Consider the following 24109-nt stretch of genomic DNA (forward strand, 5'->3'; position numbering starts at 1 on the left):
TGTTTTGTAGTTATGTATAAAATTATATTATATTATAGTCTATAATTTAATAATAATATTATAGTATTTTCTTAAACGATCTGTCATCTTTAATTCACAAAAACATACCTCAATTATATCTCTTCTTCCTTTAAGCATGTACATAATATTTTTTTAAATAAACCAAACAAATTTCAATGAAACTATTATTTGTAAATATATACAATAATTATAGTATTGTCTATATAATAGAATTTAAATTATAGATAGATATGGGATACTTACTTCATACATTTTAAATCCTCATCGTGTTATAAGGTTAACCACTATTGAAGATATAAGAAATTATATTTTTTTAGAAGTATTTACAATATTGTTGTTCTATAAAAATATTTCTTTGCATAAAGAATTTATTATTTATCTCACATATTCGACGCAACCCATAAGTTTTCCTTTTCATGCATTTTCATTACATAGAAAGGTAATAATCCTAATTTATTAGTTCCATGCCACACTCATTACAGAATGTCATATTTCACCGAGTGTCTCGCATAAATTAAATTTACCGTCAAATGTCATACGTTTGGCGAACGGTGAACCTCATCGAGTTCTGAGACATAGAGAAATGTCAATTTGTCAATTTAACACAGTTCTCTTACTCTATTAGTATTATAGGTATGTTTATTGTTGTGGCTATATTGTTTTTGTCCTTATGCCAATAATTGGGATAGATATGTGTAGGTATGTATATAGCAATAAAATATTTATTATTATTATTTATTTTTCTATACTTCTATACGAATATTATGAAGCTAAATAATAAGTTAATAGCTTCATGCTGTAGGGTAGGCAGAGGGAACCTGGGAACTTAGTTAAGACACTTCGTACCCTGCTTTCCGCTAAATTCTGGAGGCATGCATGTTGAGTGACGATAAAAAAAATTGATTGAATGCACCAGTCTCTGGAAATACTGGTTGGAACTGAAAAAAAGATGTTTGTGCTGAATAGTCTAATTGTAGAGGAAGGTTTCAATGTAATGTCATTCCTACCGCGTTTAAATTTGTGTCATATGTCATACACAACGCCTACTTATTTCTATTTTTACAAAGCGGGCGAAACCGCCTGTGAAAGTTGATAAATTATATTGAGAAAGAAATGAAAGATTCATATATGAGATAAAAATATCAAAACATAATGGAATAGAACAACTTCCTGGCTTATAAAATGATAGGTAATTTTCAATGACACGAGCTTGCCAGCCAATAAATTGAAAGGAAATTGCTACAAAGTCTTCTATACTGTCACGACGACATTGGACTTCCCGTCTTTACTTAATGTATAAGTGAAGAAGCTTTCTTTGCTTTAAACAAACTTTTAAATCTTTATTTTATCTTTTTAAGATATAAAAACGACTGGGTACGCTAGGGAAATTTTTCGTTTTTATGAGTATTTTAATATTGGTATTGGCATTTTTTAGCTTCATCATGTATTCCGCATATATCTCGGTAGGGAGAGGGAACCTGGAGACCTAGTGTTAAGACATTTCTGTTACCCCTTTTCCGCCGAATTCGGGAGGCATTGCGATTTGAGTTGCGGAACTGAACACCCCTCTTTCTCTACCAGAGCGAAAAAAATTAAAATATTAAATTTTCCTCGAGTGGAAACCGAACCTACTACCTGTCGCGTTTACCGTCACACGCGCCACGACTGGCTAAAAATGTAGTTGAACGATGGATGTTTTTTAATAAAATTTACTAGCGAAGTGTCGTTACCTTCGGTGATGGAGTCTGCTAGAACGTTTTTATCAACAAAAAAGTAAGCAGTTTTAATTGGTTTCGTAACTGTACGTATAAATGAAGCTTTGTTTCTACTCGTAATAAAGTTTGGACGTTGAAAGCTTTTATGGTTAATTGTGTATACCATTAAATACTCAATTTTTTCTAGTTGCCTGAAAACTGTAATGATTATTGAGTATTGTAATATTGGAGGACAGTTGAGGCGACAGGTTGTCAGTTCGATTTACATTGAAGGAAATGAAATATTTAATATTTTCATTACCTCGCTCTGATAGCGAGCCAAAGTGTCTTAACACTAGGTTCCCAGGTTCCCCCTGCCTATCTGCTATGTTCAGGAAACAAAGTTAAGTCAAAAAAATATTGTTTTATATCTACATTCACTTCTTTATATAAACTTGCCAGTAGCCATGGATCGATTACCTGGTTTTCCAGTTCTATTTTGGATATCAAAGTAGTTGTATAAAACATCTTCAAGTTGATTGTCAGTCAAGTTCAAGTCAGCACTAATTTTGGTTCGGGGTTGTGGTTTAATAGCATAAGCTTCAAGCTATTCGAAGGGCTCTCGAAAAGCAGATTATCCTAATCCAATTGGAGTAAACAAAATTCTAGTTATTTGTTTTATTATGTAATCAAGAGAAGGCCAATCAAGGTGTCTTGACACTACGTTCTCTATGCCTATCTTGTTATGCTATGTGGAATAAAAAAAATGTATTCAAAAAGATCATCTACAAATGATTACTTGAATTTGTTAAAAGTGTGGTTATGAGTTCGAATAAAAGAAAAAATAGTGAAAGAAGTTGTTGTATTACTAGATATTACTTATATATTCAACATATTGCGTTTCTTAGCGAATACTCTATGATACACAAAGATTGGGTAAATAAATTATAGAAATAATTGCAGTTCAAGAAATGTGCTTTGTTTGAAAGTGGCGTATTAGCATTGCGCTGCTTTGAAGATTACCGACTTTCAGTCTTAAAGGTTAATTACTTCATGAGATTGAAGTGAAACTGCTATTTAACTTGATGAGTATTCTATGCTCATTTATGTAGAAAAAAAGCAGCATGATTTATCTCGCATTGCAGGACCTAGTATTAATAATATACCTATTTCGTTCTCCTCTTTCTGGCCAACATAGAATGGAAATAAATGTAATAATTTCCATTAGTGGGAATCGAAGTCATACGAATCACGCTTATAGTCAGATGCTGCTCTACTTCTATACTAGGGTCTCATTTATTTAGTATCTACATTAAACATTTGTATCCTGGTCAGAGTACCTACCCTATTATGCAGGCAGAGGGAACCGAATGTTTAAACACTCCTTTCCTCATTATCAACTTTCCGCCGAGTTCTTGAGGCTTTCTCGGCAGCGAGGTAAATTATGATTTTAAATATTTCATACCACCGAGTGATAATCGGAGTCACAAATATAAAAATATTATTTACATCCGGATAATAAATTATAATACGACACTAGTCAAAGCTGTTATGTTTATAAATACTTAAATATTCTCAGTGGATATTGAAAAGTTTCAGTTAAACTTTGCTCCGTCAAGTTATTCATGAAAGTGTTGTCTGTATTTTGTCGATTGGAGAGAAATGTTTTAAGCTTTCGGGGCAAGAGCGATTGAATTTTAAAAGAGTTTGGAGATCAACGAAATTATGTTGTAACTTTTAATTAAGCTATTTCAGGCATCTAACCATGATCGTTTTGGGTTCGATTTTCATTCGAGGGGATGTGTTATTTTTTTTTTCCTTGAGACCCGAATTGATACAAAAATGGCTGGTATTGAGCTCAGTTTATATTTAAAATTTATAAGAATTAGTAAAATAAAAACTGAACTACTTTTACGTTAGCTATTTTGAATATAAAGTATTTTATTAATATTATTAAAACTGTTTTAAATGACAGTGATAATTTACGCAGCAATAACGAAACGTAGTAAAAATTACAAACACTCACACTAAAGCAAAGCTCAGAGTAGGCCTCGAGGAATGTACCTAATGTACAATATTCTTTATCGTTTACAATTAACGAATTTGACATTAATAACAATATTTTGACATGAAATACGTCACATATGTATGTCTTGAGCTCAAAAGAGATACATATGTACATACGTTCCATCCTCAAACAATTCTCAGAAGCTCGCTGTTATCTTTCATATCCGTATGATTTCGTCACGTGTGGACCTTTGTATTATGAAAGGTGTAGAAAATCAATCTAGAAATGGTACTATTCAGTTATACTAAAATTTAAGACACGTAGGGCAATGACATTATTATTTTTATATTGATGTAGGTATATACATAATACCTTTTACCCTTCGTAGCAGGGTAGGCAAAGAATATCTAGTGTCAAAACACTTCATTCGTTGCTTTCAGTCTTTATTTGTAACATTGCGTGTTGAGCGGCGCAACTGAACGCCGCGCCTAGCTACCACATCGAGAGACATAAAAATAAAATCATATAAAGATCAATAATCATTTATAATGCTTAGTTACTCTACCATTAATGAAAAAATATAATCACTCGTAAATTTAATGTATAGTTGAACTTGTGACAATGTGAGAAAATATTTTAATTACTTGTTGTTGCAAAAAACTACAAAGATTGTAGCAAGACGAAAAGCATAATGCGTCTTGGTTATTTTCATCTCAGCCAAGACAGCTTGACATAGTTAACGGATAGGTTTTTGTAACTCAAACAATGTATGTATGTATATCAATATTTTTTTTATTAGTGTAACACAACCCTTAATAATAGTTTTAAATAAAAAAAAACAATAGTCTGTTTGTCAGTTGGTCTATGCGATTGTGCACGCTAATCTCGGAAACGGTTTCCCCGATTTAAATGCAATTTTCACTTTTGACATTTAGGATTGGCTTTACATTAATTAGTTCGTAAATAAAAAATTAAATAAAAAAATAAATGATGGTATATTTCAAGCGGGCGAAGCTGCAAGCGGGTCGCCAGACTCTATAATATATCAGATCAGTAACCCAAATAAGTTGAGATGGCGATGTCGTATAACAATATTGTATGACTAATTATTTCTATGTAATTTTGTCGTATTCCGAAATAAAGTGTAGATTCATGCCGTTCGTCAACAAACTATAATAACAAGTCAGAACTCCTTTGGCCGGATTCCAGAACATTTATATTTGATCATAACTTATCCTAAATATTCCTTTGGATTTGATTTGGATTACCAAAACTCATTTGACATATTATAGTATTACTTGGCTCCTCTCCTATATAATAAAAGGGCCATACATACATTTATTAGGATACCTACATACATAAAAAAGGAAAATGTCTCATTTGTACAATGAAAGCTTCTTTTAAAAACAACTTTGTAATGTTAATATTATTTTCCTTAGATGTGGACTGAGGAGTTGTTCGTGCTGGCGTACAATCTAAATCAATTTAACAATCCAACCATGAAGTTCTTGGAGAAAATGCATACGAAGATCGTCTTGAAAGCAGATAAATCTGGCAAGATTCTTGTCAAAAAGTAAGTGTTTTTTAAATGTTTTAAAATATATTATTTAATTAGAATTTAAAGTGGCGAACGAAAGTGTCTCAATGAGAACTGAGTGCCTTAACACTAGGTTCCCAGGTTACCTATACCTACCCTGCTATGTGCTGGTTACAGCAGATTTGAAAATATAATGGAATCCAATATTAGACATAATATATTAAAGTAAAGACATATTTGATATACGATCGTTTATAAATCAGTTTATTTAGCGCTGTTATTGTAACTCGCGGTCGACGATTTCACTTATTTGTATATTTCGAACATTCAATTTATTTATCTATTTAGTTTGTGGTCTGTTTAGTAACAAATTCTCTTTGTTTTAAAGCAAGGGTAATGTAAATATTTATTTTTTATATATTATATATTTATTATGAAAATAACTAATTGCCGTCATGTCGTAGGGGTGTCGATTCCCGTTGGGAGAGAAAGACCACAGGGAACAGAGTGTTTTATGACTAGGTGTTCCCTAAATACTCTACTACATGCGGGATACTGCGGGAAGCTTAAAAAGCTTCTTCTAATTTCACAATTTTTTTAATAGTTACGTTATACAGTTGTAACTGTATATGCAACGTTGAAAATGTAAAACGAAAAGAAATATATGTCATCCATTCAATTTTATTAAAACGAAGTTTTCAATATAGATATGTGTTTTGCGAATCGAAATGCGCCTAGACTCGAGCGGTATCTGATCTGCGAATTTGACGTCAGCTATCCGGGTTAACGTTTAGCTTTTATTTTTCCTTATATAGTTATGAAAATTTTTAACGTTGTTTCTATTATAATGCATAAATTCTACAAATACTTATACATTTTTGTCTTAAATTGTTTTTAGCTATTAGCTCGTAAGTTTATTTGTGTGGGCTATAAAACTAAAAATTGCGGTTCTGTTTTTATAGAAATTTCAAAAAATCCTCTTTTAATCCTTTCCTATAAAATCTCTAAAGAGCCTACATAAGAAATTTCAGCCTTTTACATTGCATAGTTTTGTATCAACGCTCAATCTTCGCATGCAGTAAGCGAAATTATATTAAAAATATGTCATTTATTTTATGTAGGTACTATGTTAACTGTGTACCATTTTACCCTTTAAAGCCCTTTAGGCCAGTCGTGGCGCAGGGTCACATGTGTGTGGTTGTAATCGCGACAGGTTGTGGGTTCGATTCCCACTGGAGGAAATTAATATTTAACATATTCGTTTCCTCGCTCTGGTATCGAAGCCAAGCCTTCGGAATTCAGCGGTAAGTGGGGAACAGAATGGGAACAGAGTGCTTAACACTACTAGATTTCCATATTTCCTCTACCTACCCTGGAATTACAACGTGCTGTAAAAATGGTATATATTTTTACTTCATTTAGTAGCGCTAAAAAAACAGTTTATACTAAACAAAGTTTCCAAGTAAGGCTACATAGGTTTTATACTTTATTTGCACATGTGCTGTCACACGACGATCACGATTGTTGATTTTTCCTCCATTCTAATTGTATTGTTGTATCGGACGTTCTTTTTTTAGTGTTTACGCGTGACATAAGCTTTGAGGACCAGCGCACGTGTCCATTTATACCAATATTTGCTATATCCATACCATTCATTCCATTTTATTTATATTGTATAATTTTATTGGGGCCACCTGTATCTCTTGGATGGTCAGCTATGTTTATACCAGTATTCAACGTGCTAATATTTTACGCATACATATTATATTAAGGAGGATATTCGAATGTGGTACTTGCTCGATTTTTGTTAGATCTAAAATCTTTGATGATAGACACGGTAATAAGTAAATTATTAGTTGTGGAGTGGAGGAACACTTTCGGACGCCAGTTCCAGCTGCTTCGACCGGCTGGTTCTAGTGTGGTTGAATGGTCAACTTTATATTTGGCGGTCTGTTTTCTTTTGAACTTTATTATTGCAATTAATATTGCATACATTTCTTATTATATGTACGTGAAGTCATAAATTTTGTTTCTATTGGTTTGGCTGTATATCTATTATTATTTGGAGTACGACCGTTACGAACCAATGACCATTCATCACGAAATCGGCGGAAAGTAGAAAACGGAGTGTCTTAATGCTAGATAAACCTGCTTTATGAAACTAAAAAAAATATGTTAGATTTATATATACTTTAAATTTATATGTATTTTAGGCTTACAATATGTTACATGCTCAGCTTTCCTTACTTAGGGTTACATGAAATCGAGGATTAAAGGTATCCTCCGGGATGACATCACGTTTCCTTCCTACGGTCCCGAATTACCAGCAAAGTTCATAGAGATGAGTGGAATAAATAAGACGTGAGCCATAACAAACCGTTTCAAAACATATGGGAGTAATATATGAATGTTTTATGTAAACCGTGTGTATTGGAAATTTAAACAAATTTGATTATATTATTGAAAATTATTAGAAAAATGTTTGAGAAGAATTTATATTATAGGAAATAGAATGAATCTGTATAATGTCGCTAGTGCTATTTACCCCCTACTCCTCATTCACAATCTCTATCTATTCATTCACAATTTAAAAATTAAAATCTGTTTACCTATTTATTATATAAAATTAATTTGATATTAATATAATCATAAGCACACGCGTGCGTTGTGTTGCGCAACGTGACGGTTGTGGGTTCGATTCTCATATTTTTTTTTATTTCTTTGCTTTAGTAATGAGGCAAAGGGCGGCGTTCAGTTTCGCCATTTATCACGTAATGCCACGAGAATTCTGTGGAAAGTGAGGAACTGAATAGTCTAAATGCAAAACGGGAGGGTTTACCACTAGGTTCCCCTACTATATGGAAGAAAGAAAATTTTCAACTTTTGTTTAATTATGTTTTGGAGTAACGTAGCTTTTTCTTTAAATTATCAAAGTTTGTACCGAGCAGTACGGTATACAATTTTCACAATAACAATTATTATTCATTGACCCTCCCCATACATAATGAAATTGTAGGCTCACAAGAATTCACTTTGAAATTGAAATAACTTATATTTTATGCAATGTTTGTTGTTCCTTTTAACTTGGGAGTTGTATCGTTGTTTCGGTAGTCAAGTTAAATTCTTTTATTTCTGCAATACTATTTATTATTATAATAAACTTCATAGTTCTCATATACATGTATATATATATCTGCAAGTAAGGTATATATAGTAGGCTGGAATTTTAAGATTATTTCAATGTAAGTAGGGCAATTTTCTATTTATATTAAAACTGGCTTTTAGTTGCTGCGTCGCCCGCGCGGTCAAATGGAAATAACAACGAGGTTGTGTATGACAACCTTTTTAAAGTTTTTCTTTTTACTTTTTGACACAACCTAATGTCAGAAGGTAACTGTGACATAAGGTACATTAGGTTATATCGCAACTATTGACGTTATATAATATAGGCTATATATACCCTTCCTCGATAAGAGGACTACCAGTAATAACACAGAGAGATTCAATATCAACACAAATATTTAATCAATTTAAATACTATACTATATAGTAATTTCAATAGACTGGAATTTATGGATTATGGATTTATTGGAAATGACCGTCGCGTTTACAATCGTACGCTTGCTTTTTTTTATTTAAAATATTTTCCTCACTCGGGTAAGGCAAAGTGCGGCGTTTAGTTCCGCCACTTAACACACAATTAGAATGGAATGTGTCAAACGCAATATTGAAAAAAGAAAAGCTACGTTTTTTAATGCGGTATTATGTATACTGTGCTAGCGGGCCAATATTTATTCAAATAGCCCACGTGTCATCTGGCCAGTGAATGTCAGTACCAATGTATATGTATGAATCAGAAACGGTCTAGCGGACTGTCTCGTGAGAACAAAACAGGAATAAAACAAATACAAAATATAGTATCCCGATTTAAAATAACAATGAATTTTGAATACAGCTTTTCAATGAGCTTTCTGACATTTAGGTGCCTTACCTTTGTCGATACGTTTTGTTGGTTACGCGTTTTCTTTTATAGCTTCACTCTGTATCTCGCGGAGTAGGTAGGAAGAACCTGAGAATCTAGTGTTACGTCACTTTGTTCCCATTTAGGCACTTTCCGCCAAATTCCAGGGAGCGACTGCGAGTAAATTAAAAGTATCTTAATGGGAACGAAGTGTCTTAACATTAGGTTCCCAGGGTTCCCTCTGCTAATCCTGCTAAGTGCCGGCTATAGTAACCTTTTATATAAAATTTAAAAAAATATACCTATATTTTCGATTTGAAGTAAAAGTTGTTCACAATGAACAAAAAGTATCAAAGACGGACTGGCTTCTGTATAGAGGCATCAAGTTGCATTCAGCTGGAAATTTATTGTAACTAGACCAGGTTTATTTTAGATTTAGACTTTCTGCGCCGCAAAGCCTTTAGAAAGTTTTGTTTCCATAAACTCACTGTTAATTATAGTTAACTTTAATTGACTGTTACGTGAGTAATGATTTTATTGAACTCTTTAATTTGTATTATGTGAATTTACATTTAGTTCCAGTATTTTTGCTATATGTGTTTATAATATATACCTAATGTTAACATTACGTTTATATGTATTTTTATAATCTATACTTATTTATGTTCATATGTATTTATTTGTGTTGGTACGTGAGCTCTGCACCTTTGAACGAGTAGTGACTTACGGAGATATCACGTGCTAAATGATTGATCTAAGTCCGCGCTTCCTTTGTCAAAGCAACCAAAGAAAATTCTTGTAAAACATTGCCATTTTATTATTAAACTCAAAATCATATGAATTTCTTTTCTTCTTCTACGCAATTGTGAAGAAGTCGAAATGTTTCTTATAAACTGCACATTTTTAACCTGGCCGGACATGGTGACCGTGTCTCGATAATAATAAACGTTGTATCTCGCACAAAGTCAAGGGGCGACTATATGTATATGATATAGACAAAAAAAGTAAAAGTATTTGTAAGTAGAAATAACTATAAAGTTTTCAATGCTAGCATCAAAATTCAATAAAGTCAAAGGCCAAACTATTTCGTTAATATATTTGAATCAAATATTCTCTAAGATGTCAAGTTTCAGTAACTAGTTGAAGCTGACTGGAACTTTATAAAGGATTTCTGTAAGCGTTGTAATTTACATTTTAAGACTAGGTCTATACTCTCTTATGAATAATTGAATCTGTAGATTTGGATTACTTCTATAAATATACTATAAATATCTTGGCTTTAGTAATTTTAAAACTATCATGTCGTTTTTAAATATTTTTTCTTTACTATTAATTAAATTTGCCGGGGCCTGTTTCGTTATAACATTTCTAAAATACAAATATAAAACATAAATACTGCATCTGTCGAGATTGGTTTTCTTTATTATATTGTTTCATTTAATGGATAGAAAATAATATAGATAAGAAAGGAAAGACAAGGCCTTGAATTCCATCACTTAGAATGCAATGCCTCGAAAATTCGGCGAAAAGTTGCAAACTTAGCGTAAAGCTGAAAAAAAACTTAATATATTAACAATAGCTAATATTATATTCTTCAAATCACCATACTTTCAGTCTAGTCTGTAAGCTCAGCCAAAAGAGATTAAGGTAAATCTATCGTATTAAAGAGCACTTGTAGCGTTTATATTAAATTGACCACTTAGAAGCCCGAACAGTGCGTGTTATGTGTGCCCATTCATGTACTTGACGTGTAAATTGTGGATAAAATGTCATGTTTACATATATATTAAAAAAGAAAAAAACAAGTAATGAATACGTATGTATATTATATATGCTTAATTGCATATTATAGTCTTTTTATGACAAACAATTTTTTGGTTATTTAATATCATTTATCAGTTTTATACTTAACACTTTTACAACTGCGTCAGAATGAGGGTAATATTGTCGCATTCTACAATTTATATTGATAGAACTTAGTTTTATTTAAATCGGTTCATAAATACGCAAATAACACTGAAAAAATATAATAGTGAAAGTGCATTTAAATGGGTTTAGCCATTTCTGGCCTATTAGCATTAACAAACGCACAGACAAACAGACAAAAAAAATTAAATCAATATTTTGCTTTTTATCACATTTATAAATGCCCCCAACAATATATTTTCTCATACATCTTCCATCATCGACTTACAGTTTTATTACATATATGTATACATTAAAATTAACTTTATTAATTTCCACTAGCAAACACTATGAAATGAGTACGTACTCTAATGAGCATGTTACGGCCTTAGCTCCGGCTAACGAGGCGAATGTAAGGTGACACTGCCTTTGAACAGTGCACTATAACTGCAACTGTATGTGAGTTTAGTGTATGTACTCGTATGTATGCATTTCGTATTAGAACGTGTGTCATAACATATACGGTACATACAATATTACTTTGAAGACGTTCCCTATGGTGGTGGCGAATTTGGTTAAATTCATGTCACGTTTTAGCTTAACAAATTTCATAATGTTCACGATTACCACATGAGGAAATGAAATTTTTAATATTTTCATTTCCTCGGTCTGGTGAGGCGTTGCGAGTTCCGCCAATCAATGCATCAATGCATGCAAACTAAGCCGTAAAGTGGAGAGCGGAGTGCCTTAATACTCACAAGAGTAGCCTCCCTCCGCCTACTCAACTAACCGCGGTATATAAATAAAATAGCGTGAAGCTGAAAATAAAAAGATTTATTTCTTTAGGAAAAATGAAGCAATAAACGCTTCTGTCACTAAAAATTCTACCTCCAACTCTTTCTCGTGCTCGTGCTCTTCATGCATGCTTTTCAGCAGGTTCTGATGAATGTTACCTATTTTTCTTTAGTTTATGCCACATTTTGTGTACGTACTCGTGTTTGTATTTACTGATATCGTTGACTTGCGTAAACAATCGCTTCCCTTAGACATTAAATTATAAAATAATCTGTAGTAGCTATACTACAGACAGCGGACATGTTAATAAATTAGTTTTTCTAGAACAATATGTAATATATAAAACGTGTTAAGATTCAGTAAATAGGACAGAATTATTTCGCGCCATTTTTTCATATTATTATATGCAAAGAAACAAAAAAATATACTAGAATCAAAACAAAGCCGCGTGTTGTGATAATAATTCATATATCGTATTCTAATAATTCATATATCGTATTCATATTCATTTATCGTATCTCGTTCAATTGCATAGCAATTGATGAGTTATAAAGACGAAAAAACTATTTTGTTTATTCTATTTATCTTATCTTCATACAAATGATTCATTGTTTTGAAAAAAAAATGTTTTATTTTTAAAATTTAATTTGGGTCAAAGAACGCTTGAGTATAACATTGTCTTGAAGAAATGATTCTGATTTAAATTTTAAGTGTCCTTATAAAAGTGGTGGTTGTTATGATTTATTGCTATTTTTAGTTCAGAAATGATTCTGATCCTCTGCCTGTATACGCGCGGTGGTTATGAGTTCGATCTTGGCTTGACAAAAACAATCTTAGCTTGGCTTGCTTGATGACAACCAGGAACCACTAAACTTATGTTTTTAATTAATGAACTTCTATTAATAGGTTACAATAATTAATTAATCATTAATAGGATTAATAATAATTTAGAAAAAAAGAAAGTATAAAATACGCCTAGCCACTATGATATGTTGAACGCCATTCAGAGATTGTCGTCACGCCTTGATAAACTTCTTGACATCTTGTATTGTCCTATACAGTTCAGTTTTTTAATGCACTTGAGTGCGTTTTGGTTTAATTATTAATTATAAAAGTTATATCTTTATTACCAGCATTTCAAGCAAATAGATAGAAAACATTTTGACATAGCTCCTTAAAGAACGTTAAGAAATTAAATATAAAAATAACGTCTTCTATACATCTATAATAAAGCTTGTAATTGACATTTATAAAGTGTCCGCCACAGGTGACATTTTCTATATACTTCTATATAATCATTAAATAAGGCTATTTGAAAATGCCGTCGGCGTATGTCAGTTGGCAAGTGTCGGGGTGCACATGCGATGGTAGCGAGTTCGACCCTCTTCCAGGAGATTAATAGAAATCAATAAATTATATTGCAACTATCACCGATAGCATACAAATTTTACCTTTTAAAAGTATATTCTTATTCTAAAATTAAAAATAAAATTTTTCTTCCTAATTATATAGTTGTTTCAATAAAATGTGTAGTCTAAAAATGTTATGTATACGTACGTACGTTTCTAATAATTTGAAATGTAATAGTTTAAAAAATAAATATTAATAATCCTAAGAACAATGACAACGACAAAAGTTTCACAAAATTTTCTAAAACAACACGCGGCGTTAAGTTCCGTCGCAATATTTCTGTATAATGCGATAGACGCGAAATAAACGGGGGAGACATTTAAAACCGTTCAGCGATAGCAGTTAATAAATCAGACAATCCAACAGTCGATTAGCAAGCGGTACCTAATGGCAATTTGCAATTAGACACAATTAAAGTCAGCCGCTACGAAGGTAACTTCGTAGACTAGTTTGAAATACTCGTAGCTACAATCACTAACTTAGTGGTAATAGTGACTAATGTTTTTCGTCTTTGTTTTATTTTATATTTTATTGTTATGTGATAGTGACTTATCACTTTATTATTTTATTTGTTTCTGTCGTTTGATAAGTATAAAATCTTATTATCTTGATTGTCGTTAAAATTTCGGGAAATCTTTTTGTGCTCACCTACACCCCCCAAACAACATACATGTCAACATTTCAGCTTTATGTAATATGTCTGGGAGTGGTGTCTGTTGTCAGCTAGTCATTTAGCAAGGGAAGTTTTATATGGGCTTTTACATACTGCTTCAGCCACGTGGTCAATATAATAAAGTGTGTATTTACCAGAACAAAAATATCGTCGAGGCTGTCGTTGCACAGTGCCACAAGCGTGTTTGTGTAAACGCGATAGTTATGGGTTAGATTCCCATTCGGAGAAATGAATTATTTAATATTTTTATATCTTCGCTCTGGTAAGAAGGAAAAGCGTGGCGTTGAGCTCCGCCACTCCACTTTCACCTCACTAGAGTTCGGTGGAAAGCGGGGAACTTAAATATAGGTTCCCGGGTTCCCTCTCTATATCCTATTGTATGCGACAAAAAGCAAAAAAATATACTGCACATGCAACAATTTTCCTCTGTCCTATAAACTGCGTGTGTCAGTTATGTTATGCGAGCTCCCGATAACGTTATGACAGCTTTTTTAATGTATGCATACGGCGTTTTACATTTAGAAATATTGTATAAAATTTGTATATAACAGGATTATACGAAACAAACTGCAAAATACTTTAAATAACAATATAAAAGTCGGCATTTTTCAAAATATGTTCCTGTTTTGTAAAACATTAAAATGAGGATGTGTACGAAAGCTAAAATTTCCACAAGTCCACGGCTATTATTATTTCATTAAAAACATGTTTAATGTAAAATGTTTTTAAGAATCGTTCCAATCTGCTACAAAAAAGACTTATACATTCTTTCCTCGTATTTTTAAATAATGGAATTTGTTTCCATGAATCAAATATACTGGCAAAGCTAAACTAGGCTATTAGTATTCTAAAAAATTTATAAAACCACATCGAAAAATAGAGTTTTTATTTAATGAGAAATATTGAATAAAAACATGAAACCACTTGAATAAGCTGTTGCAATAACTGTATTTTATATTTCTTGCAATAGTATGGAAATAACGTAGTCTCGTTGGAAAGTGAGGCATGAACGATTTGATAGTATTTATAAAGTACCTACCCATAATACAAAAGTTTTCATATTAAGATATTATATATCTAATAGAAAATCGTTATAGTTGAAGGTATAGGAAATATATGAAATAACATTATTTTTATGTTTTATGGATACATTTTAAATTTTTAATATAAAGGTTTCGTTTTACATATTAATATATTAATATTAGGGAGCCGCTCTAGACTTCGCCCGCTAGAACTACAGCTATTTACTCATCAGAATGACTTTAAAGAGTTGACAAATAAAGTTTCAGCTTATTCAACAACAAAAACTTGTTAAACAAAATGGATTATGGACCGATTAAAATAAATCAAACACTAAATGTAAAGGGAAAAAACTAACTATTATCCCGTTTTTGTCGACTTTTGAAATGTCTTTCCTTCGTGCTCCTAAATTCAGAGTTCCTATGCATTGTAAGTCATTAACTTAGTAACAGAATAGTTTTATTTATATATAATTAAACCAATAAATAAAGAAGAGCTTAATTTTACTAACTAAATACACTATAATTAATCTTGCATCTCCTGAAATCCTATATTTCAACAAAACCAAACGTTCTACAATTAGACTTTCCTGCGCTACGAAGTTACCTCGTAGACAATTAAGTTGTAGCACCGCCCGCTACGAGCCGCCGTTGCGAACCTACAGACGATCGATCAGTGCCATAGTCTTGCAACCAATCTCTGTTACTAATTTCACTTAGATTGGTGGAAATTAATTATATAGGTAATTTCTGGATTGTATAGTACCTATTAGTGTTAGTTGGATTGTTGTTTTTAATGTTCGATATTCTTAAATTGTTATCAATTTATACTATACTATTTATTACATATACTTTTGAAATTAATCAATAAAATTCAATCAAGAGGCCGTCACGGCGCAGTGCCACAAGTGTTGACTGTAAGCACAAAGATTGTGCGTTCTAATTCAACTCGGGGGAATGGATTACTTTTAATTAATTGTCTACATTCCTCATTCGCACGGCGAGATTAGGGAACACATTGCTGGCGTAGGTATTTCTAGGTAAGCGAGTGTCAACGTACAGTGTATCAACAAACGCACTTACGCAAACTTTTCTGTATAAAAAAATAATATTTACGTAAAATATGGAAATACGGAATTGCAAGCTACTAAAATAATCACGTTCATAGAAATATTACAGTTTATTTTGTCTTCCCGGAGCTGTAGCTTGAGCCGGCTATTATTAAATTAAGATGAGCTGAAAATAAAAGTTTGTCCAGAAAGTTTAATAACAGCTTTTTAATTTATATAAAATATTTTAATCACTTATTTCCGTTTCAAAATTTATAGATTTATCCTTTTATTTTTCGGCTTTGTGATTTATTCTCCCGCAAATATATAGGTATAGACCAGTCGTGGTGAGGGGTACAAGCATGTGACTGAAAACGCGACGGATTGTGGGTTTGATTCCCACTCGAGAAAATGAAATATTTAATAATTTAATTTTCTTTGCTCTGGTGGCGACACTAAGCGCGGTGTTGAGTTCCGCCAATTGACACACATTGCCCCCAGAAATGGACGAAAAGTGGGAAATGGAAGTGTAATGGGAATGGATTGACTTAACATTAGGTTCTCAGGAACTCTCTACCTACCTTGCTATGTGCGGGATGCACCTTAACGCTAAAAAAAAAGATATAACATCTAACAAACAAATTACTATTATAACATTCTGACCTAAATTGTCTTCTCAGTAAACGATATCTAGTTATTTCTATAGAATTTAGATTTCAGGTAACACACATTGAATTCAAATGCAAATATATTAAACGGGTGATTTGCCTAAGCTCGATTTAAAGGGGATTTGTCTCGTCGGCAGCCTGCCGAGTGGGGCGGGGGTGCCTTTCTTTAAAGATTTAAACCTTTCTTTCCTATCGTAGTTTCCTTAAGATTTATCTTTCCTAAGAGTTTTATTTTACTACCTTAGCTTTATCGATAAATTAGTTTTATATTAGTACATTAGGTTTTAATTGTGAGTGCGATAGTTTACTGTAATTACGATGATTCGCGTTATAATTATATTAAAATTATTTCCCCGCTCTGATAGATGAAACGCGGCGTTATGTTGCGCCAGTCAATACGCAATGTCCCGATAGTGGGGGGAAAGTGGGGAGTGGAATGTTTTATCTAGGTTTCTCATTTGCCTAGTCACAGTTTTTAGCGGCACAGCGTTTGACCGTAAAGTTCAGTTCCTCTTCGGGGTAATGTATTATTTTTAATTTCTCACTCCGCTAGCAAGACAAGACGTTGAGTTACGTGTAATGTCTCGAAAATTGGGCGGGAAGTAGAGAAGTGGGTGTCTCAACATTAAATACCTTCTACCCACATTATATAACTATATAATTACAGATATATGAAACATAAAGCTACATGATTAAAAAACATGAATAATTAATTTCATTTACGCACGCAAAAGGTAAACATTACAAGATAATGTTCACCAACAATCCATTAAAACCAAAGTAAAGTGAATAATTAAAAAACCGTAATCGTGCCGTTAAAATATTATGAAGCTGGTGGCTTTGTTTGTAAGTTCAGTCGTTAAATATCATCTGTTGATTGTTTCAGACTAGCGACCCGCTCGCGGCTTCGCCCGCTTGTTATTGCTTGATATTGTTTATTTATTTATTCTAAATTGTTTTCGGGTTTTAATATGTTACAAGGGACTTGTAGGGAGTGATTTCTTAATTTCTATTGAAAGTAATGCAGAATAGCTGCCAGCTAATGTAATAAATTGTACCGTTGATTTTGAAAAGAGCAACTGTTGAGTTTCTTGCCTTCTCAGCAGAACTGCCTTTCGAACCGGTGGTAGCTTTTTGTTCATATGTTCATTCGACGATTCAGAAGTGCTTATAATAATAGCCTATTTGAATAAAGAATATTTTGAATTTGAATTTATGTAATATTACAATGAAAATACTTGTATGCATAGAATGTTTCATTAGTAATTCATATATGTATGTTGTACAAGTTGTGATTTAAGTTGTACACTAGTGCCATTTGGCTGGAATACAAGTCTGGCATATTCTTGTAAGAGATATTGGTAACATTAGTTATGTTATATTATAGTATTATTTATATTATATTTATATGTTTTTGTTTTCAAATAGGAGATACAAAAATATGCTAAGATTATTTTATTTTTTAAGGTTCAGTATCTCAAAAGAAAAAAAAACCGAATCTTTATACGATCAATTTCTTGTCTACCTGTCACGACCATTTATTACGAAATTGTGTGGAAATCAAGCTCAAATTAATATTAAATATCCGGGTCTACGGTTCCTTGGAGCACAGAAAAAAATAAGCTTCTTAGTTAACGCAACCAAAAGATAGAGGATTTATGCATTGTTTTGTGCATTTTGTACAAAATTCGCTGCGTGATTAAAACCTTTAGAGAACTGTCCGTGTAGATCACATTTATTAAATCTTGTAAGTAGTGATAACTACAAAAGAAATAAAGAAAAAATCAGAATAAAAAGGTATTTTATAGATAAAAAAAATAATTATATATTTCATGCAACAAAATGCAAACCTAAAAAAATATCGAATCGAATAGAAATTTGTATTAAAAATTGCAGAAAAAACCAAAATAAAACTTATAATTGTAATTCGTACCATACAAAATAAGTGTATAAGCTCGCAAGCTTTTTGTCACTTACAAACATGAATGTGATACTGAACCCTCGGTAGGCGAGTCCGGCTCGCTCTTAACCGGTCTCTATTATTTATTTTATTACTACTTTGTATTCTCTTTGACTTTTATTATAAATCATTTGTTTGTTTAAAGAGGAAAATTGTAAGGATTAGTAAATACAATAATTTAATTTGGGTAATGTGTCGGTTCCAAATTCCCAACCCTCGAAAAGCTTAGTCTATAAATATATTTTTTTGTATTATATTGTAGTTTATTTTTGTCTGCAGCATCGTCCGCCTGTTCGCGCAAAACAAAGAAGATAAGAAGCGAGTGGAAAAAGCTTTGAGCGAATCAGGCCTGCCGACGGGGAAGAACGACACCATAAGTCAGTCGAAATTCCAATTCGAGGACTTCTTCGCCTTCTATAAGAGCTTGACTCAGCGTACCGAAGTTCAAAATATTTTTAATAAACTGTAAGTTGTTTTTTTTTTTCACAATATTTTTTTGGTTAGATTGTTGGTATACACTATATTCCGCAAATAGCAGGACAGGTAAAATCTAGTTTTGGATTGAAGATACTCTTTCTTCCAGCTTCATCCCTATTGAAACTCAACAAGCAATCTTATTGAGTGGCGGAACTCAACGCCGCCCTCTCTTATCAGAACGAGAAAATAATAATATTTTCTTTTCCCGAGTGGGAATCGCTCGGGAGCGGAGACGCTCTACCGCTGTGCGTCGACGTCTCTATTCGATCAATATAAAAAGTAAAATCATCATTTTTCACCATCATCATCAAAGTGACAAGAAGTATGTTTAGTTCAGTTCATACATGGGAAGATGGTTTAGATGTTTTTCTTTATTACACTACGACATTCGATTGGTATCATATAAATACATAAAAGATATATTTTTTGTTTGTATGTACAATTTAATAAAACTTAATATTATAATTTTAATCTGATATTACGTTCATAGTTAAAGTGTTATTTTATCTAAAACTTATGCAGCTTTATTGATCACTTTATACTACTTCAGCTTCTCATATTGAAGTAGCGAATCTTATATCCAATGGTGCACTGAACAATATCTATATTAATATTATTAAACTTATTAATTTCAGTGCTTGAACATAGTAATCTTAGAAACGATTGTTTAAAATTGAAAGTTATTTTTGTTTTTGATACTCTATTTATTGAAAAATGCTATATTATAATCTTTTGTATTTTTTTTTTTCAATGTAACCTATCTCTGCAGCAATGATTAGGGCATTTAAAATCCATCATGTTTCATACACAACTCTTAGTGATTTTCATCTGACTACTCGACGAAAGCCGTAGGTAAAAGTTAGTTGTTATATAAAGCTAAGTTTACCTTACAGACTTTGTAATATTTGAATTAAAATATAAATCTATATTTAAAATAAACACTTTTTCTTCGTTCAAATTCTAGTTGTTCAAAGTAGAGTTGTTTTTTTTAAAATAAGCGATAGTTGCACATGTCAGTTTCACGTGGCTGAAGCGGAACGAACTAAAAATTGAAAACGTTAGACGGAAACGTAAATACAAGTTTCCGTCTTTGACGTGAAAATGGATGTATAGAATTTTTGTGGTGACGAGTGCAGAATTGTTACATAATGTTCGATATTATGTATGTGAAATATATCTTTTATGTTTATGTAAAAATTCCAATTAGCAATAACTAAGTAATCTAGTCTAATCTCCACTTTCCGCTATATTCTAGAGGCATTGGGTGTTGACTGGCGGACATTAACGAAGTTCTTTTCCTTGTTACCATAGCGTAGAAATAAAATTTTTAAATATTTAATTCCTCCGGGAATCGAACCCACAATCGTGGCGTTTACAATGAGATCGTATTGTAACATCATATTATCATAATAGTCTGTGCTATCAGCACTGGTAAGACCTCCATCTCGTAGCAATCAAAGGTCCATTATACAAGAGTAGCTAACAAAGGCAGAGAGAGATGTCAGTGTGATACGTGTTGATTAGTTGTTTGCGGATATGTAGTGACTTCGAGGGTACTATCGAGGAACTTGATGAAGATTGTAATAGTATTATATTTTTCGTTGTATCACTAGTTTTTTGGCTTCACACTGTACCGCTTATGGCAGGGTAGACAGAGCTGGGAACCTAGTGTTGAGACACTTTGTTCCCATAAAGACACTTTTGTTTTACACTTTACGAATAACATTAAATAATTGATACTGCTATACTACACAAACATTCGTTTTATTAAACTTGGCTTCTTGTTTCTGTAAATTTTTGAAAGGATGCTTTGTTTTAAAATTGAAAAAATATAATAAACTACTGTCCTTTAATTATCTACTACTGATAAACAAAATATTACTATTTCTTTGATCTGCCATATGCAAGCTGAGCCTACTTATCGATCCTGCCATTATGCACGAAATATATGTAATTGTAATTAACATTGAAGTTTTCTCCGCCCAAATGAGAAAGCTTTGTGATAAGAAGTTACTTAAAAATATTTTATTTACTCATCAAAACATACTTGATGACAAACTGTTTCGTTATTTTTTAGACAATCTCTAAACATATAAATTAAAAATGTTGACTTAAAACTTTAATTTCTCATTTCATTAAAACACATTTCCAATCAACTCGCGTATTTATTGGAGTACCGAATACAATTTATTTTCTCATTAAATAACATTCGGCTTATTGCTTAGTAATTAATTCATCAGTTCATTTTATACAAGCAACTTAGTTTAAAATTTTGATTTTAGAAGCGTATGACTGTAAGCGCGATAGGTTGTGGGTTCGATTCCCACTCGGGGAAATATTTAATATTTTCATTTTCTCGCTCTGGTAATGAGGGATACTTCGGCGTGCGGCGGAAATGCCTCTAGAATTCAGCGGAAATGAGGAACGAAAGGGTCTTAGTTGAAAAGGAGTGTTTAAACAGGTTCCCTCTGCTACTAATAAAAGTATAAAATAAATTTTATTAAAAATACAGTAACAACTATGTATTCTTGAACTATTTTCAATATTTGACTATATTCTTCTTGGCGTCGCGTCGTCACGTTTAATCATTTATTTTTAAAATATTTAGGTTCCATTTCCTTTAAACCTTCATATTATATTAACTTGCATGCTTATTGCCTACCTACCTATAATATTCTATTTCTTCACTAAAAACATTCACGGGTTTTCGCTTAAAACTCTAATTTCTTTTGCATTCCGCGCAGTATTGGAACCTAGGAATTTTCCAATTGAGTCACATATTTGTTGCAGTACCGACGGCAAGCCTCACCTGTCGGCCAACCAGTTGGTCGATTTCCTAAATGAAGTGCAACGGGATCCACGACTGAACGAGATATTACATCCGTACGCCGATATACAGCGCGCCAGGGATCTCATAAAGGCGTATGAACACAATAAATACCATCAGCAACGAACGCAACTGACATTTGATGGATTTTTAAGGTAATATTCACATTTTAGATTATGTTTTGTTTTGTTTTGTTTGGTATCTAGTTTTAAAGGGGAACAGAGTGTTTTAACCCTAGATTCCTTCTTCCATCCCTGCCGTGAGCGAGATTCAGCGGACCTCGAACTTCATATACCTTCCCACTAACATTCAATTTAACGTGACACATATAAAGTACACACCTAAAGGAAATTTCATATTTCCCAACATAAACAACATACCCACCGTTACATCCAATCGCAATAAAGTTTAGCTCACGTTATTCACCTACGAGCGGTCGGTCAAGTGAACTAACGTATCTATACGTATAAGTAAATATTGGTTAGACTTGGCAGGGTTGGAAGTACTGGCCGAATCTAATTTTGATTTGTGTTTGTACTACTATTGCTTTTTGAGGCTGTCTTGGTGCAGAGGCACAAGCGTGCAAGTTTAAACGCGACGATTGTGGCTTTGGTTTGAACTTGAGGGATTGAAATTTTTAATATTTTTATGTCCTGGCTTCGAGAACGAAGCAAAACGTGACGTTGAGTGTCGTCACTTAACTCACAATGCCTTAAGAATTCTGTTGAAAGTGGGGAATAGAATAATTTAACACTAGATTCGCAGGTTCCTTCTGCCTACATGCCTCCCTTTGCCTACTGATATAGCATAAATAAGCTTTATGCCATATCAGTAAAAAGATTCTTAATCAGAGAAAAGTAATTTCCTTGCTCTGGAAGACAAAACGTGATTGTGCGTTTCGCCAGTTTTCGAAGCTTTTCAACCCTGGATAACTAACATGTGTATACAAAGTGGAACATTGCTGACGTAGACCAGTACAAACTCGTAGGTAAACCATACTGAGGTGTTCATAGACAGTGCCTGTCTGTCATAGAAACTGTAACTAACGTAAAGCTTTATTGTTCTTTCGAGTTTGTAGGTAAATATATTTAGATTTTGGATATTTTGATCACCGGAATAAAAAAGAGTATAATAATAGTCTATTAGATCAACTATTGAAGTCAGTAGCTTTACGCTGTATCCCGCACTGTCCCCGGAAGGCAGAGGGAACCGGGATGGTTAAAAAACTCCGTTCCCATTAAGACACTTTTGCTCAAAGTCAGTAGAATTTAATAATTATTTTCAATCCCATTTCTTGCATTTTGTAGAATATTTAGAAAGATCCTAAAGAAAAAATATTTTATTTTCGAGTTAAGTCAATTACTGGATGTTGCAGTATCAAAACATTTTATAAATATGAATATTATTACGAAATTGATATAAATATACTTTCAATAATTGAATTTAGCTACGTATGTCACAATTGAGTCACGATGGCGTAAACAAGATCTTAACTCAATAATATTTTTTCATCTATATCTGTATCCCGCATATACTCCTCTGTCACTCTGCTCTCCGCTTTCGGCCCGAATAGCCCAAAAACCATAACAAAACAATATAAATAATATATTATCCCATAAGAAACAGAAATGTGAAATGGAGGCAAGTTAAATGCTGAAAATTCGTCGTTTTCGACTTTATCGATAAAAAAATCTGAGATCTATGTGAGATCTGAGTGCTGCGTTCACCTGAGATACAAGTCAAGCTCAAAATTACACCAGACTTTTTTACATACAATCTTTATTTACCTGCAAGTTCGTCTCAGTCCAGCATAAGCTAGAAGTATCCAGCTTCTACTGGATACATACTTTTAGGATCACGTTTGGCTTGGTGGTAAAAAATAATAACATAGGTTTATTATTCTATATTCCCTTCTGCTTTGCCATTTTGTTAAGCGGGAAAAGAGTGAACCTCAAAAATACCTCTTTTTAAAATGCGAGATTCACAAAAACAGCAATCAACAGACCTATACCAATACATGCTAACAATGTATGTATAATGGAAGGCATGAAAGGCGTTGATGGCAAATCAATTCCCTCCCTAATTACTAACCACTCGAAATGTCA

The 24109-nt window shown here is 32.6% G+C and overlaps 1 protein-coding gene across 2 annotated transcripts in view; it reads left to right on the plus strand.

Annotated features, from left to right (window-relative positions):
- Window positions 1-24109, plus strand: part of Plc21C (Phospholipase C at 21C) — a 78504-nt gene that overhangs the window by 20177 nt on the left and 34218 nt on the right. For both annotated transcript variants that reach the window (XM_085202964.1, XM_085202965.1), the window contains exons 4-6: window positions 5163-5296; window positions 18980-19165; window positions 21968-22159. In XM_085202964.1, the coding sequence (XP_085059090.1) occupies window positions 5163-5296; window positions 18980-19165; window positions 21968-22159 (512 nt within the window). The remainder of the gene's footprint in view (window positions 1-5162; window positions 5297-18979; window positions 19166-21967; window positions 22160-24109) is intronic.

This window comes from Heliconius melpomene, chromosome 19, assembly GCF_056956725.1.
Source record: "Heliconius melpomene rosina isolate 202511_hmr_F chromosome 19, ASM5695672v1, whole genome shotgun sequence".
Lineage (NCBI taxonomy): Eukaryota > Metazoa > Arthropoda > Insecta > Lepidoptera > Nymphalidae > Heliconius > Heliconius melpomene.